Genomic DNA, 19,475 nt, shown 5'->3' on the forward strand with positions numbered 1-19,475 from the left:
TAACATTCTTTTATAAGAGAGAATAAAAATATCCAGATGCTAAATAATACACAGATTAAATTAAAAATTAAAATCTCTATATGTGGCTTATCTGATGTCTTATTCCTAATCAAGACACAACAAAAAATGTAAATTTGTTAGATTGTTACTAAATAACCTATCTATAATCAAGGGGAACTTGAGTGTTCTAAGTGTTGTTTTGATAGAATAATTTCTGGTCAACCATGGTTAGCCTGAAATTACAACAACATTTTTATTAAGCATTATAAGAATTTCATAAGATTATCTCACAGTGGCATTTTTCTGAAATTATAAAATTATATGATCTTTTCTAATGTATTTGTCTATGTAACTGAAGATAGAATCAACTTTATACAAACTAAGAAATTTATTTTGTTAAAGTAGCTTTTCTGAGTGATAAATCCTTTCTTTAGTTTCTTCTTTATCATTCTACAGCTTGTTCACTACTAACTTAACCAACATGTACATAGGAGGACACAGAAAACAGGAATGGGGTAACCCATTACGTGATAACTTCTAGTCATTGTCCTTGTGTTTTCAATCTGTGAATGTGAAAGCATTAGAGACAAAACCAATCTTACCAAAGTCTGCAAACGCTGACTGTCCAACCACCACCAGATTTTTAGGTTTTTCAAAGACTCTATGGATAGAGAAGTTTCCACCCTGTTAAAGTCAAAATAGTCTGAATTAGGTAGGCCACCAAAACACAGTCATCTGTCAAGTGGAAAACTTATCTTTTTCAAAACATCTGCCTGTTAGTCTGAAATCATTTGCCAGCTTCTTAAGAGATTATTAAAGATCAAATTACTTAATTTAGAAGTCAGACCATACTAATCTTGTCTACAGTAGTTTTTCTAATCTTACTTTCTAACGTTCTTTTCATTATCTGGGTCAAACTGGTTCTCGTCTAATCTGAATGTATCTGGTGATTTTTGTACACTTCACTTCTTGACTGTCTTCCTCTCTGACTTCCATCATTAAAACCATACTAGCCACTTCAAATGTTAAATCTTTCTCAAAGCTCCACTGACAATCCGGGGTAGACCAGAGAGCAACAACTGTTTCATCTTTTGGTCTCTGTAATGTAGGTTTATATCTCTCATCCCATTTCCTGGTGAGGAGTCACTGGCTTATCAGTCTTGGCTGTCCTCTTGGTCCTATATCTGGATTTCCCAGCACTTGATCTGTGAGCTCAGCATACATAATACCCTTGAAAAGATCTGTTGGAGCTCTGATGTTCTACTAGTTAATGTGTTTTTAAACGTTTAAGATTCTAGTTGGTCAATGGATATATTGCTGTAAAGTATTTGACCAATCTTTTACTGAAAAAATTTGAGAATACTGTTATCTGATAGAGTTAATTTTCAATATACATGGTTCCCTTCATTTATATTAATGATATACCCAGTGTTGCAGTGAGTACTGACACAGCCTCTCTTTGATATAACTTTAGTTAGGCTCCTTAAGAATTATGCTTAGCCCAGACTTGGCCTTTCATTCCCATCCTTACAGAACTATAAAATTGGAGATAAATAATGAAGAGTCAGAATGCCTCTTCTTTCTGTTAATCAGCAGGTCTGGCCTGTCCTGAGCTAGGATCCTATTAGGTAAGTTCAAACAAAGATTGGGTCTCAACTCTCATCCCTATATCAAAGCCCTACTGTAAACAGTCTCCTTAAATCAAACCTGTCTTACCATCTTTAGTAATTAATTAATTAATTACTTTTTTTTGTTTTTTTAAGCAACATTTGAACTTTTACTTTTATTCTGTGTGTTCTGCCTGCATGTATGTTTATGTATCATATGCATGCAATGTTTTTGGAGGCTAGAAGGCAGCACTGGATCGCTTAGAACTGGACTTGTGAGCCATCCTGTGGGTGCTGAGACTTGAACTCAAACCCAGGGTTCTTGGAAGAGCAGCTAGTGCTGTTAAGTATGGAGTGATCTCTCCAGCTCCTGGTTATGTTGTTTGTGTTATTTGCTTGAGGCAAATGCACTATATAGCATTGGATGGTCTAGAATGAGCCATGTAGAGCAGGCTGGCCTCAACCTCTCAAGTGCTAGGATTAAAGACATCATGCCTAGGCTTTTTATCCATGTGTTTGAATAACTTTTACTTCAATGGTTACTCACTGACCCTGTCAGTTTATTGAAACAAGTTAGTTTCAGTTAATAAAAAAGATTTGTTTTCTTGAAAAGAAAAACCTGTTAAAAGTACAAAGATCTCAATCAAGAATCTGTATGCTCCGTGATATTGTCATGCTATGCTTGATTACCTGCAAATCAGGCCAGGATGAGAGGGATCCTATCCATGTAAAAGTACTTCATAATCTCATTTACAAATTTTACTTACTTGTATTGAGGCTTGCCCCTCCCATCCTCAGGATAAACTGATTAAATAAGTATTTTTGGCTAGTCTAAGCTCAAGATTTACTTGAGGTAGAAATGAAAGGCCATCTCCAAACAAGTGCTCTCTAGCATTGAGAATCTTTGTGTGAACTATAAAAATTATATTAACAAGATTTGTTATCATCAGAAACAAAAATGCAGCTATGTTTTTAAAAACAGGACATTGAACAAGATTATCTGTTGTTCTTCAACATCTGCTTCCTTTCCTTGAGGCATTAAAACACCAACTGTCTTATCTGGAAGCATTCAGAGGCGCTGGTCTTGTTTGAACAGATCCTTACTTTCTTGAGTCATCAACATCACTGGGCCTGGGATAAGAGATGACTCTCCAGAAATCTTGTTCCACTTGACTGTGCTGTACATTAGTTAGAACCAATCATTTACTACCATTTTATGAAATCTACAAGGTACGGCTTTAATTTGGACTGTATAAGAGATAATCAGATAACCAGGAGTACTTAGGTGGGAAGTGAAAAGATTTAAAAATAAAATGTGGTACTTACTATGCACCAATCTGCTGCTTCCTTCTCACACATTTTACCAAGCAGACTATTAGCCCATTTTGCATGAGGACAGATATTTTCATACTTGACTAATATGTGACAAATGTCACTGAGTTGGCCACTTCTACTGGCCTAGAATTCTGTTTTCCATTATGCAGCCTGGAATTGAGCTTTGATATTTCTGGTGATTTGTTCTTCATTATCTTTCATCTTACATATATCAAGCTAAAAATCAAATCATGATCTGCCTTAAAATTTTTATTAACTATTAAAAAAGGAGAAAACACCTATGGGGAAAGACTACTTAATTAGTCACTCTGGCAGTAAACTTAGTATCAGTTGTTATTAATTATTCCTTTATAATTAGTTAATTTTGTTTTTTGACACTTTCATAAATGTACATAATGTAATTTGATTGTGCACACAATCTCTCTTGCTTCTTCCAACTACTTATTTATTTGTGTGTGTGTGTGTCTCTCTGTGTGTGTGTGTGTGTAATTATGCAGGCTCAAAGGTGAGGAAAAAAATTACTTAAAAAAAAAAAGTTCATGAATCACCAAGCTGAAAAATTAAATGTCAGTGTCTTCTTTCAATGGCTGACAGCCCAGCAGGGGTCCTGTTAACATCTTCATTAGAGCAGGTTTATTGCTTTAATTGGCAGTCATGCCTAAAAACCTGCAAAGGACCTGATGCTTAACAATCACTTCAGCATTCAGCAGTGTGGGTGCAGAAATGCAACCAACGGCTTTTAATGTTGCTCTGTTTATTACTGAAACCAACCAAACAACTGATCACATAATCTTATTTAATAAGTTGTACGCCCTTATGGGGAATTTAAAAATTCTTCAGAGAAATGATTTCTTACCAAATTTTCCCATATCTCAAACTGGAAGGAATTAGTGGCAGACAATGTTGTGAGGAATAAATCTACAAGGAAAACAAACAAGAATGTAAAATTTTGCAGTTGTACTTAAAAGCAGAAAGAAATATAATACACAGAAAGTACAATACACAGAATGATTATTAAAATAGTACTAACCTAAACATAAGTTATGTCTGATCACATTTTAACAAGTTTGACCAATTTTTTAAAAAGCTGATGACCCTGAATTAGAACAATTAGGGAAAACATACTTCTCATTGTTAACAGTGTATTTGTGATGAGAACTTCAAAAGAAATTTGTATTGTCAGAAACAATTATTTCTACCCTTTTATTTTCCTTTTTTTGTAATGATGAGGCTAAAACTCAGGTTCTTACATGTCAGTCAAACACTATCTCGTACCTAGAAGCTTCGTCCTAACTTTTTTAAATTACTAGGAGGCGTTGTAGTGTGACTGCTGTGTCACATGTGCATCAGTAGAGAGCAGAGGAGAGAGGCTATGTCTACACTCCCTGTTCTGATCTATGGACAACTGAAGGGGCTACAATGCACAAGCAGGGCATAGCCCTCCAGAGACCACTCCTGAGATGACCTAGACATTCAGAGACCCAGGTGCCACTAAGCTGAGTAAGTAGTGGAGAAATGGAAGAGAATGAACCAGAAGGATGTGTGCACAGTGGAGAGAGGTGGAACTGTAGACTTGAGAATAGTGAGGAACAGAGATGCCACTGGGGACCATGGTGGGGTCCAGGCACATGCAGATACTGTAACATATCTGGGTCTGTGGCCCAGCAGCAGCAGCATTGTTACAACCAAAGGTCAGGTGAATGTCCTTGGTCTGGGCTGCTGCCCCAGGACATGTTGATGTCAGAGGGCTGGGCAGAACTGGTCCCAACCCTCACCTGGGCATCTTGGAAAAGCTGGCCTTGAGGGCATAACAGAAAGACAGCTGACACCGCCCTAGCCAGCTAGAATATTTGGGAAAGTACGCCCCACTTGCTTCTCTCTAGTGTCCTTGCCCTCTACAGCAGACCAGAAAGTTGGCCCAGAAAGTTGGCATTTGATATACATTCTGAGCTACTTGAAAGGAGGAAACCCAGAAAGAAACACTCATGCCTCTACTATTGGACAAGTGGAGACAGAACAGAGTTGTTCACACTGAATGGCACATGGTGTTAAAATGCTGGGCCTGCTTAGTGGTAAACAAGGTGGCATCTTCCTCACAAGGATTCAAAAGCTGACTGTAAAAGTTCTTCAGGGGCCTGGAGCTACTCTGTTAATACACATAGTAAAGGCAGCCAGCAAATTACTGTTGCACCTAGAAGACAAGTCCAGTTTTTCCTGCTGGAACTGAAGAGTCTAAGTATAGTGACCACATAAAATGTGACTGATTGTGAATTTACTTTGTGCATATTTGCTAATTTAAGAACTATAAGTGTAGTTATAATGATAAGAAGTATACAGAGCTAATGTTTTTACTAGTTTTAACTAGCTGATTGCTAAACTGTGGAAAACACTAAAGATACATAAGGAACTTGAAGAGCTAAATAGAGTTAAATAAATTCAGTTTTGAATTATGTAAAGAGGTTATAGAAAATGTTTATTACTTGGAGAAATAAAAATAGAGATGATTAATTATTAATAACTCAATATAAAAATCATATTTCAGAGTGAATGAAATAACTGCTAGAAAAAAAAACTTTAGGACATCAGCTACAAGACCGTGTTTTCTAAGTATGACAGGGAAGCGGCATGACATGAAATCACAATAATAACCATACGGTGACAACACCAGCTGACATGCCAAGGTGGATAGAACTCTTACAAGGCCACACCAGTAAATGAAGAATTAAGGCAAATGATATCTGCTTAGAGGAAGAACCAGGCTCTTCCAGTGACAAACCTGATAACCCTGAGAGTCAGTCAGTTCTGTAGTCAGCCCTAAACACATATTTATATAAATAGTTCTAAATGGACACAGATGGTTGTATCCCTGAACTTATGTGCATGTGTGTATATAAATACCGGAATCAAGTCTTCTTCAGGGACAAGCCTGATAACTCTGATGGGTCACAGATCAACCACACAGTTAGCCTTAAAAAAATATACAGATGAAAAACACTAGGACTTAGAAGGTTGTATTATTATATAATGTGTGTGCATGTATATATGCTCACAATAAATAGATGAATAAATACATAGGTCATGAATTTGAAAGATAGTCGAGGAGACATGAGAAAAGTTGGGAAGGGGAAAAGAAGGGGTCCGAATGATGCTAATCCTTCTCATGTATAGAATTCTAAGAAAATAAATAAAAAAATGAAACATTAGAGACCTACAAGATGGCTCAGTGGCTAAAGACACTGGCTGCCAAACCTGATAACCTGAGCTTGATTTGAAGATTATACATGGTAGAAGCAGCTGTAGTAAATTGTTCTCTGACTTCCACAGGGGAAGTGTACTCCCTACCACCCTGCAATATAATAAATATGTAATAAAAAAGAAAAAAGTTTAGTTAACAAGACTACAAAGCCTCACTGTCTGATGGCTAAGAGTTAGTCACACGATGGAATGAAAGGAAATAGGAAATACAACTAAGATAATGCTGATGGACACTTGTAGATCACCTCCTAGGAATGAAGAAGTTATCTGTCTTCAAGATGATACGGCGATGTTGAAACCTGAGCAGCTCTTTCACCAACCACCAGCACAAGTTGTAGACTGTTTTAACATTCCCCTGAAGACAGAGTTGTGTGACCTCACCTGAGATTTGGGCCCCGCTAACTTCATTCAGAACCATTCTGCTAGCCATATGTAGTCCTGCATGTGACCCTGGCGGAGGTATGGCAATGCACACCATGTGGGAGTCTAAAAAGGGGATTCCTCTGCAGCTTCTGGGAAGGTTGTCAGTGACACAGATGTGGGGTTAACACTCTCCTGTAAGTACTTCCTCCCTCATGCTCTTGTAAGCCCAATAAATCCCTTGTTCCCTGAGCTGGAACTTGGATAGAATCGTTCCTTGTTCATTGGTGCCTGATCTGGAGGAATAGATGTTTATTCATTTCTGTCCAGAACAAGGAACATGACTACTTTTCTGTAAAACAGTGGTGCCATTCAGAAGGACATCTTCATGGCTCAAGATTACGCCATGGAGGAAAAGCAGGCTGCAACACAGACAACTACAAAGCTGTGCTTTAAAATAAAGCTCACTTGATCCAGAAGAGCATGCGGGGGAAGTTCAACCTTAAGTGAGTGCTCACAGCAAACAGCCATTGGGTGGAAGAGAAGCAGAGCATCAGTTTACCTACCCAGACCAGCTGCTTGTCAAGGAAGAGCTACTAAAATAACTGCTAGGGACAGTCACAGGGTGTGAGTGAGCCCATCAAACTGACCTAAACTAATTTGCAAAGGAATCCACACACAGTTATTAAACCGAGAAGCAATGTCATGTATACCTAATGCATTGTCAGAAACAGAACAGTCAATTGGTAACTAACGGAGCCTAAGAACTGAATATACCAGGAGAGACAGGCCTGTTAAACAACACATGGGCGTTCCAAAATACTGGATAGACACCCAAAGCTGTAGACAGCCTCTGAGGAACAGTCTTTGCATTATAGGGAAAACAGTATGGCACAGGCAGCGCAGCATGTGGCATGAGTAAACAACAGTAACAAGCTTTAGGAATGGGCTGTATTCAGAGATGCTGTTTTACTGCAAATCAGAACTGACGCCATTTCTCTCATGTTTAATTACTGACAGGTCTTAAACTTCATCTCTCTTCTGTAGTTGGTCTTTGTGACGTTGTGGGTTCTATTTTGCCCACCCTTTATCCCCATGGTTTCCCCCCTATCACTAGAAAGGAAAGAAGGAAGGATAGAGAAGAAGAAAGAGAGACAGAGAGAAAGAAAGAGATTGCTGAATCTAACTTCTTTCTTGATTCCTCTTTGACCACAGCTACTAACAAACTGTACCTAACCCCCCTGATCGATCAACCACCATGGTACTATGTCTCAGGGTATTAGCATTTATGTATCCTCTGAAAAGTTCCTAGAATTTCAGACATCACACAACTGCAGAAACTCTCTGCAGCTGGCAAAGCCATGCCTCTGAGGGCACGAGGCAATCATAGTCAGCTGCTGCAGGCAGTCTGAAGCAGCCACACATCTACACCTGGGTTTATAATGAAAACACATTCTTATCATATTTTTAAAAAAGAAGCCAAAATTCTTACTAAAATAGAATTATTACTATACCCTTCCCTGGTATCTCATATCTGTGCAAGCTGATTCAAAAAAATCTAGGTGCCACTGATCAAAAGGTAAGGAGGAAGCTCACAAAATGTCACGTAGGTCCCACCTCCAAAACACAAACAAGCCCTCCATGGCAGCTGCATCTCCATGACCTTTAAGACTTTCCAGATCAGACAGTAAGACCCATTGTGCCAAACAGAGTTTCTTTGCCTGAGTAACGAATGGTTTCAGGCCCTCATAGTATGTGTAGCATCATTACTTTTTACTTCTGGACCAAAGTTTGAGAGACGTGTCAATGATTCTTTTGCAGGAATGCCACAAAGACATCTAACTTACAAAAAAGAAGCTGTGAGATACAGAAAAGAGAAAAATGTAATCCATACACAGGAAACAAAAACTGCTACAAGAGACTGCAAATGTGACTAGATAATCAAAGGAAACAAACAAAAACCTCAAAGGAGCTGCTACAAATGTACTCACAGTCAAAGCAAAGCATATCTGTTAAACTATGCTAAGCTGTATCAGGAGCCGACTGAATTCATGAAGTTTAAAAGCCAGAGAGGGAAGAAATACAAAGGGAATCAATAGAGCCTCATGGTAAGGCAACATGTACTCAAAGTACAGAAATAAAGATGTTAGTGTCTATAAATGTGAAGGGAAAGATTAAAAAACAAAACCACGTAATTCATGAAATGATTACTGACAACTTCCTAAATTTGTTGGAAATGAACACCTCAAAAGCTCAGTAATCTCTGGGCAGAATAAACACAGATATGTTCTTTCCAGTTTGAACCTGCACCCGAAGCAGACCTAAGGCGCTGACTCTGCATCCACTCTCACAACAGAGGGAGTCTGATTCCCAGCTGCTCTGAAGCTCCCAGGCTCACAGAGGAAGCTTGACTCCCAGGAGATCAGACATACCTAGGAGCACTGGAGCTCTGGCGCACTCAAGATCACAGTTAAACCACATCTTTCCCAGCACCCAGCGTAACTGGGATTCCCACAGGAACCAGGGAAACACAAACCCCCTCCCAGCCAGAGGCACAGGTTCTTTCCAGTTTGTACTTGTGCCCTAAGCAAACTTAGGGCTCTGACTCCCAGGATTTCAGGATCCCAGAGACAGCTGGACTCTGAGGAGTTCAGACACAACCAGGATCACAGGAGGGAGGCTCCAGTCAGTCCAGCAAAGGCAGGTAGCAGTAGAGATAACCAGATGGTGAGAGGCAAGTGCAGGAACATAAGCTACAGACACTAAGGTACGCGGCATCATCACAACCCACTTCTCCCACTACAGCAAGTCCATCACACCAGGAAAGCAAGATTCGAATTTAAAATTACATCTCATGATAAAGATAGAGGATTTTAGGAAGGACATAAATAACTTCCTTAGAGAAATATAGAAGAACACAGGCAAAAAGGTAGAAGCCCCTAAAGAGGAAACATAAAAATCCCTTAAAGAATTACAGGAAAACACAACCAAAAAGGTGAAGAAATTGAATAAAACCATCCAGGATCTAAAAATGGAAATAAAAACAATAAAGAATTCACAAAGGCAGACAATGCTGGAGATAAAAAAAACCTAGAAAAGACACTGGGAGTCACAGATGCAAGAATCACCAACAGAATACTAGAGAACCTCAGGTACAGAAGATAACATAGAAAACATTAACACAACAGTCAAAGAAAATGCAAAATGCAAAAAACTCCTAACCCAAAACATCCAGGAAATCCAGGAAACAATGAGAAGACCAAATCTAAGGATAATAGGTATAGAAGAAAACTTCCCTAGACTAAATAAAGAGATGCCCATGAACACACAAGACAACAGAACTCAACATAGACTGGACCAGATTTCTTACCAGAAACTATGAAAGCTAGAAGATCCTGGGCAGATGTCATACAGACCCTAAGAGAACACACATGCTAGTCCAGGCTATTATAGCCAGAAAACTCTCAATTAACATAGATGGAGAAAACAAGATATTCCATGAGACAAACAAATTGACACAATATCTTTCCACAAATCCAGCCCTACAAAGGATAACAGACAGAAAACTCCAACACAAGTAGGGAGACCCCACCCTAGAAAAAGCAAGAAAGTAATCTTCTTGCAACAAACCCAAAAGAAGATAGCCACACAAACACAATTCCACCTATAACAACAAAAATAACAGGAAGCAACAATTACTTTTCCTTAATATCTCTTTACATCAATGGACTCAATTCCCCAATAAAAAGACATAGAATACCAGACTGGATATGTAAACAGGACCCAGAATTTTGCTACATACAGGAAACACACTTCAGTGACAAAGACATACACTAACTCAGAGTAAAAGTCTGGAAAAAAATTTTCAAACAAATGGTCCCAAGAAACAAGCTGGAGTAGCCATTCAATATTGAATAAAATCGACTTTCAACCAAAAGTTATCAGAAAAGATAAGGAAGGACACTTCATACTCATCAAAGGAAAAATCTAGCAAGATGAACTCTCAATTCTGAATATCAATGCTCCAAATGCAAGGGCGCCCACATTCATAAAAGAAACTTTACAAAAGCTAAAAACATACATTGCACCACACACACTAATAGTGTGAGATTCAACACCCACTCTCAGCAATGGAAACAGAAACTGAATATATACACAGTGAAACTAACTCCTAAATTTGACAAACAATTTAGCAAAGTGGCTGGATATAAAATGAACTCAAATCAGTAGTCTTCCTCTACTCAAAGGATAAACAGGCTGAGAAAGAAATTAGGGAAACGACACCCTTCACAATAGTCACAAATAATATAAAAAACCTTGGTGTGACTTTAACCAAGCAAGTGAAAGGTCTGTATGACAAGAACTTCAAGTCGATGAAGAAAGAAAGCTAAGAAGATCTCAGAAGATGGAAAGATCTCTCATGCTCATGGATTGGCAGGATCAATATAGTAAACGTGGTCATCTTGCAGAAAGCAATCTACAGATTCAATGCAATCCCCATCAAAATTTCAACTCAATTCTTTAAAGCTAGAAAGAGTAATTTGCAAATACATTTGGAATAACAAAAAACCCAGGAATTGGAAAACCATTCTCAATAATAAAAGAACTTGTGGGGAAATCACCGTCCCTGACCTCAAACTGTATTACAGAGCAATTGTGATAAAAACTGAATGGTACTGGAAGCAGCAAGTGGGGAGAGGCTCAGGCTGGAATTGGAGTCAGAACACATTTTTTTAGCACTTATACCCTCTAGTCACACACTAAGACTTGTTCTTTTTCTTTTGGCATTGGGGGTGGAATTCCGAGACAAAATAGAACTCACTCTGTAGACCAGGCTGGCCAAACATTTGCTGCCGCATTTTTACATCTAAAGAAGTAAAACATGCTATGGGAAGAAAAAGAGCAAAGCAGGGAGAATGGATACCAAGGATCAGTTGGGTGGGGTTAGACTGGGTAAGCCCACTTAGAAACAACAGTGAATGAAGACCTAAAGATGAGGGCATAAATTTCATCTGGACAATGGTTTGTAAAAATTTCAGCAGGGTCAAAACAGGAGTGAAGGCATGTCTGCAGGAATGATGCTACCTAGATATGTGTGGTTAGAGCAAGAAAAAATAGCATGTGAGATCAGGGGTCACCCTGTTGGCCACACTAAAGACTTAGCTTCACATAATGTAGTTGGAAGTGCAAAGAACACATATGCTTTGAGATATAAAAGCCTTCATACAATGACTTTTGACCATCTTGGTCCCCCAAATTATATAAGCCTTGGGTCAGAGTAAAGTTGACTGACTTCCTGCAGCTAGTGTTCATGTGTCTTCTTCACAGCAGTACTCACAGGGCTTCTGACCCACCCCCACTACCTTTACAGATAAAGAACACACCTATATTCAGAAAGCAGACATGAAGAAACATCAAGTCATGTAACACAAGATGCTATTATATGTATCAACCTCTTTGTAAAGAAAGGACGCCTAATGTTTCAATATCCAATGATTCAGTTATCCAAAGAATATTTATGCTTATTTAGCAACAGCAAAAACAGGGGTTGGAGAAGCACATAGGAAGAAATACCGTATTTACTTCTGCAGCTACCCAGAATATAGGTATTGTTAAATGCCCAAAAAAAGTGTGCTGCTATTTTCCCTAAGGGCACCATCAAAGTGGAAGGAACCATGGGAGCTGAGGGGAGGCAGGCAAAGGTGGCCAGATTAAAAGCCTGTCACATATCTGGTTGAGACAGATCAAATTCAAACTGTGACTGGAGTGCAGGTAGAGTCCAGTCACTATAAGAGAGAATAAAGAAAGTGATTTATAAGTCTAATACAGAGATTATAATGTGTTTTTCTTGGGGACAGACTACAGTTGGCTGGATAGTTCCAGGGTCTGCATCTAGGAACATCAGGTAAGAAAGGTATTTTTGTAAGAAGGCTACTAGGATGAACAGAAGAAATGCAGACCAGGGGTAGTGGTAAGAATAAAGCAATGAGACCAACTGGTGAACTACAGAGTGAGGTGGAAATTTCTGGTTTCTTTGGAAACTCAGTTGTGTCACGCAGTGTTTTTCTAAAAAAGCTGTTTTATGAGAGGTCATGTGATATTTTTCGGAAAGCTGTCTTGTGAGAGGATGTATTCTGAAGCAGACACCTGAGAGAGTGTGATGGTTTATATACACTTGGCCCAGGGAGTGCTACTATTAGAAGGTGTGGCCCTGTTTGAGTAGGTGTGGTTTGTCTGGCCTGTCTGTGTGGCCTACATGAATAGGCATGTCACTGTGGATGTGGGCTTTAAGACCCCCATCCTAGCTGCCTGGAAATGAGTATTCTGCTAGCAGCCTTCAGATGAAGATGTAGAACTCTCAGGTCCTCCTGAACTATGCCTGCTTGGATGCTGCCAAGTTCTTGCCTTGATGATAATGGACTGAACCTCTGAACCTGTAAGCCAGCCCCAATTAAATGTTGTCCTTATAAGAGTTGCCTTGGTCATGGTATCTGTTCACAGCAGCAAAACCCTGACTAAGACAGAGGGCATGTGATGTTTTGCTAGAGTTTGAGAGGGCACATGATGTTAGAAAGAGTATAAGTAGAACCACAGACAGTGAAAGGATGCTCTTGCATTGCTTGTTCTTTGCTGGCCTTCACTTCACAGAGAGAAATGTGCCAAAGAACTTCTCTTGGTGTTCTGGCTGATTCTTCCTGCTTCCTCTGACTTGTGCCAATTTGGGGGAACCTTGCAGTTTTTGTTGGATAGAGCCACTGCTACTGATTCATGTTTGGTGTTTTCTATTGGACTGGACTGCTGGCATCCTGACAATGAAGATTGGAATGTCCCCAAAGAACTACTTTTAAACAGGTCTACAACCCCCTTTTCTTATTATCCTTCTTTTTCTATTACTTCTGGTCAGTGAACTAGAAATGAGTTTGAAGTGTTCTAGAACCCTAAATAAAGTAGGTTTCAAAATATCTAAGCCTAAAGGAGAGCCCAAAAAGGTTCAAAAGGTGTAGGAAGCAAGATACATTAGCAGTCAATAGAGTAATGGTTTGGAGGACAGTAAATTTTCCAGTACACACAAGGCACAGGGAGTGAACTGATATAGCTGAGCAGGAGGTAATAGTGCTATGCTGGGTTGTCTGTGGAGTTGGAAGTAACTTGAAGTAATACAACAGTTACAACACTATGTGTACGAAGTTATATCTCCAATAAACTAGGGAATTTGTTGATGTGAGAAAGGAAAGTGGAAGACCATTGGGATAGCTAGAAAGCAGACGCTTCCAAGGAAATTTATACAATTAATTCTAAACCAGAACATGAATTATGCCATATTCTATTTTTAGACAGTTAGAAGAGATGCTTCATTTAATTGTTAAAGAAACACTATAGAAAGCAGAAAGAGTACCCGGGAATGTTGATCACTGATCTCCCCAACATAAGACAGAAAGAATAGAAGTATAGAGGACAGCCCAAGTATCAGCAAGGGTAAGATGGGGAAATTTACATAGCTCAGGTTCATGGCTCCTCTCAACAGGCATTGGAAACAAGGCAGGAGACATGGAAACAGAAAACAGGAACAAATCAGACTAACAGCATCTCAGATAAAGCTTGACAGTTCCCCTGGAACAGTGCTGCTTCTCTGCACGCTTATTTTGCCTTCTACAGGACACTGGGAAATGTCTAAACACATTATGGTTGCTATTGGTACTCAAAAAGTAGAAGCCAGACTTGGCACCTGCTGCCAAACACAATGTCCTGAGTTCAAAGCCTGGGATCCATGGTAGAAGGAAAGAGATGTCCCCTGTAAGCTGTCCTCTGACTTCCACATCTCCCCAGACACAAAATAAATACAGACATCAAAAAGTCTGAAAAAGGGAGTAAAAGTTAAGGGTGTTGCCAAACATCTTACAATGTGCAGAGAGCGCCATACATTAATAATCCCTCCAAACTGTCAATAGTTTCACATGAGAGAGACTTCAAGGCAGAGGAAGCAACAGAGACAGTGAGAACATTTAAGAAAAAGTAGAGCCCGTTTTGGTGGAAGCATTTGTTACTAACAGAGAATAAGAGACAAACTTGGAAGATGGCAGGGAATTATAGTAGATGCTGGTAAAGGAACCAGAGCTGCTTGTAGGAGATTAAAAGGAGTCACATGTCTTAGAACAAATGAATGTTATAAAACCACTGAGTGGAAAACCTTTACAGATGACTGAAAAGTTGGTAATCTGTTTCTAAGTACTCGTAAACATAACTTTAATCACCTTTTGATGCTCAACTGACGTCTAATTTCCTTTACTGAATTGTAAGGCTCCATATGATAGATGAAGAACCAGGTATACATAGTAATGAGGGTGAAAAAAAATCTAGATTTCAAATAGATCAGTTTAAAAATAACTGTGTACATTTAAGAATACCATATACTATGTGATGCATAATCACACGTAATGAGAGAATGGTTGTGGTGAAACAAGTTCATGTCTCCACCTCAATCACAGTGCCCGTTTCTCTGTGGCAAACTCATCTGTGATGGCCTCATTTCCAGCTGTGGTTCATGCTCTGTTAATCATTCAGCTTCCACACAACTTCTCTGTACCCTTTCACTGTGTTTCCATGTTCCTACCTTCTTCCTCTGCCTACAGCAACCATTTTAATCTTTTCCTCCCTGCTTTGTATGTGTGTATATAAAATATCACTGTACTGGTTAGTTTTTGTTGTCAACTTGGCATGGCTTACAATCACCAGAGAAGGAAGTCCCAGCAGGGGTATGTCACAGATTAGACTGGCGCATGACATGTCTTTGGGTGGTTATTTGGTGGTTAATTGATATAACTGATATAAAAAGACCCACCCTGAATGTGAGTGGCATTATTTCATGGGCTGGGCCCTGAACTCTGGAAGTGAAGAAACTGAGCTAAGTATAAACACCATGAACAGGAAGAGGATATATTAGTGTCTCTGCTCTTGACCATGGATGTGTGTCAGGAGCCAATGAGCTAATAACTAACAGGTGATCTTTCTAAGATGGTCTGTCTCAGATTATAATAATCCATGACAGATTTGTTCCCATAGGGAAGGCCCAGGAGAAAATCATTTCAGGAAAGATCCATGCTATTAATGTGCTTTTCCTGTTATTATTAAAATTATACAACTAGGTATTTGCCCACCCTTTTGAGCAGATCTATACAGATCTATGAAGATATTGTAGTGATGCAATATAGACAAATAGATGACTTAATTACTAATGATGGTTCTATTAAGAATTCCTAAAACTATATCAGTATTTATCAAGCTCTTTCATAGTGGGGCTGTTATTAGGCCCCTTTCTGATAGTCAAACTGCAGTGAGAACTCTGCCAGTCTCCCATGTGTCACCAGTTAACTGCCTCTAGATAGTAAGCAGACTTTCTACTACCCAGAGCACATTCCAAGAGGTTGTAAAACCATTAACCAAGGGTCATAAAAAGGAAACTGATGGTTTACTATAGGTGTTAGGACAGAAGATAAAATGCTGACTGGGCTTATCTCTACAAAACTTCACTAATAACTCAGTTATGTTTTTTTTGTTTTTAAACTCTGAATAAACCTGTGGAGCTATGACAAATGATAAAATGTTTAGCAGGATAATTACTCCTAATGGATATGCATGTAAACATTCTTTGTTATTAAGTATTTTATTAAATTTATGGTCTGATTTTATGTGTGAACATGTGATGAATTTTCACCATGTGATCATGTATTTTGAAAGATGTGTCAGTGCTGAGGACACAGAGAAGAGGGTTGAATTTGTTTCCCTCACTTCCCTTTTTCATTCATTCTGTTTTTCTCTCTTTCCTTAGACAGCTTTCATAGGAAACTTTTAAAACTTAGAAATAAATGCTAAAATCACTTTTCTTCCAGGGACTTAAAGGAGCAGGTTGAAAGTTAGAGCTGAGCAGTTCCTGCTGAGATAGAACAAAGGCCACATTAACCCCCTGCTGTTAGGCTACAGGTGTTAACCAGGTAAGCTAGTCACTTTTAACCCTCAGAATTGGCCAGAAAGTGTTTACGGCTTTTTAGAAGTTATCAGCATTCAATATAGTTAGGGAGCTACAAAGTCTGTGAATCTGTCTTTAAAGCCACACCAGAGTCCTACTCTATGTCCCTTTTTAACCCAATCCAGCCAGAGAGGCTTCTGGCAGATGTAATGTGACCAGCTGCTTGAGTTCTTGCCTTGACTTCCCCTTAATGATGGATTGTAACCTAGAACTGTAAAACTTTCTCTCTTAACTTGCTTTTTGTCAGAGTATTTTCCAATAGCAACAGATATGAAACTAGAACACACACAGGGACAGACACATGCACACACATACCTATCAGATTAACTATTTTACTTTAAAACTATCATATGTAAAATTAAAAATTATATTCTGTACCTGGCTTCCTTATTTAATTTAGTATGTTTTTGGGCCCATCTATGTAATTCCAAAAGATAAGATCTCTTTTTTAAGTCTGAAAAACATTCCACTATGTGTGCACACACCTCCTACACACACAACTTCCCTAATTTACAGTATCATTTTCTATTCATATGTTGCTGAATGCCTCTGGACAGTTCTGTATCCTGCCTCTTGTAATTGATATTAAAACAGAATTAACAAAATTGGTGTTGTGGTGGTTTGGAAAAAAAAATGGTCCCCATAGGTTCACAGGAGTTGGAGTAAGTGGAGTTTTGTTGGAGGGAGTGTGTCATTAGGGTGGGGGTTGAGGGCACAAATGCACAAGGCAGTCTCTTCTTGCTGTCTATAGATTACGATGTAGAACTTCTCTAGCACCATGCCTGCTGGTATGCTGCCATGCTTCCCAGTATGATGGTTTATTAACTAAACCAGTGAAACTGTAAGTCAGCCCCACTTAAATATTTTTCTTAGAAGAGTTGCTGTGGTCATGGTGTCTCTTCACAGCAATAAAATCCTAAGACAGGTCCCACTGATACTACAATAATGTAGAGCCCACCACAGCATAACTTAGTGGATGAGGTTATGCAACAATTCTATTTTTACTTTTAAAATAAATTTCCATACTGTTTTTTCATAATGACTATACCAATCTACATTCCCACCAATAGAGCAAACAATTTTTTCTCTACGTCTTTGATGATTAGTCATACTGACTGACTTGTCTTATACTGGTTGACTATTCTACATTGTATTTTCATGCTATATGACCAACTATAATTCAATTATACTTATTAAGTTACATACATTTGTTATACTTTTCATACTAATTTTTTATCAGAGATAGGACTTGCAAATAGTCTCCCAACACACAGGTTGTTTTTCATTTAAATAACTTATCATGTACCCCATTCAACTTCTGTAAACAGTATGTATGGAAAGGTGTAATTTCCCCTTTCTTCATTTTCAGTGTGGACTGAGAAGTGACTAGGAACAGTGATATGTTAGGAAGTATGGCACAGAAAAAGGAAGGAAGAGAGAAGGTTTGAGCTGACATGAGAGATTCTAAGCTGGCCCTGAGATACTGAGGGCAAACTGTGCTGCTGGCTGTTGGGGATGTTCAGACAGGCTCCAGGCTGAGCCACTGCCCTTCTTCACTCTCTATGACCCTTTCTCAGTACCTGCAACAGCTCAGGCTGAGTCGTACCAGTGCTTAGCTGTTCTTAGCTGGCTTGGTCACTTCAGTTAGCACATACTTTCTGTAATGATGGAGACTTATAAAAACCTGGATGTAATTGAGCCTATGTGATCCTAAGAAGAGAATATTAAATTAACTTTTTTATTCTGTTCCCTGAAAATAAATGAAGCTAGCAGATAAGGCCACAAAGGCAGTAACATCCTAAAATGAATCAGATCCTTTCTGACAACTGACAACAAAGAGTTTGATCTGCTGGCAGGCATTCCATTTGGAATGATAACCACAATCCCCAAATGTCATTTAGTCTTCTTCCAGTGCACTAAATGGAGCCCTGGTGACATCGGTGAGCTAATACAACCCAACATCCTGTTATGCTCAGGTGAAGCATGTGCTTCAGATAATACTTCAGCGAACACTCACCAGAGAAACAAGGCTAGTCTCCACATTACACACATGGATTAGCCTCAATGCAATACAGCATGTGAAACCTTTTCTATCAGCAAAGAACTAGGTAGAACTCTTGTTGCAGGTCCACAATAGAGAGGAAGGGACACTCAGACAGACCGCAGAGAGTAAAGAACTGCTACCAAGATACAAATAAACCAACTGATACTAACCATTAATGGAAAACAGATTCAGTGAAAATGAGATAAAGGATAAATGAAGAAACTCTCCTAGATGAAGTTTAGCCAGCTGTTTTTGGCTCATGTTATAATCCCAGCACCTAAAACACTGAGGCAGGAGGATAGGTACAAGTGCAGGAGCAGGCCGAGCTAATATGAAATACTGCTTCAGCAAACAAAAATTTAAAGAGCCTAAAACTAGAAAATGTCATCCGAGGTAACTCAGACCCAAAAGAACATGCATGGTATATACTCACTAATAAGTGGATATTAGCCATAAAGTACAGAACACCCAGGATGCCATCTACCAAACTCAAAAAGGTTGACGGGCCCAAGGGCCCAAGTGAGGCTCCTCAGTTTCACTTGGGAGGGAGAGGAAAGCAGTCATAGGAGGGGAAAGAAGGCAGGTCCTGTGTAGGAGGTAAGGAGGGAACATGATCAGGTATTGGGTGGGGGAACAGGACTGAAGCTCTGAGGGCCAGCAGAGGAAATGAAGTCAGGCACCTTCAGGAGCTGGGAGGCGGGGATTGGGGGGGTGGGTGGACCCTCCAGAGTGTACCAGGAACCTGGGAGGTGGGGTTGAAGAGGGACCTTGGATGAGGTGCTCTACAGTGGGGAGAGGGAACTAGTGTAGGGACAGGGCATCCACTGAGAGATGGAAATGCCATCCCAAG

General features: G+C 39.3%; 1 protein-coding gene across 1 annotated transcript in view; it reads right to left on the minus strand.

Moving 5' to 3' along the window:
* The window catches only part of ITFG1 (integrin alpha FG-GAP repeat containing 1), a 111,569-nt gene that overhangs the window by 57,388 nt on the left and 34,706 nt on the right, over positions 1-19,475 (minus strand). Inside the window, exons 7-8 of the mRNA XM_080936985.1 lie at positions 3,799-3,860; positions 603-684 (exon numbers count right to left, since the gene is read on the minus strand). Coding sequence (XP_080793111.1) covers positions 603-684; positions 3,799-3,860 — 144 coding nt within the window. The remainder of the gene's footprint in view (positions 1-602; positions 685-3,798; positions 3,861-19,475) is intronic.

Source organism: Micromys minutus (genome assembly GCF_963924665.1).
Source record: "Micromys minutus genome assembly, chromosome: 24".
NCBI lineage: Eukaryota > Metazoa > Chordata > Mammalia > Rodentia > Muridae > Micromys > Micromys minutus.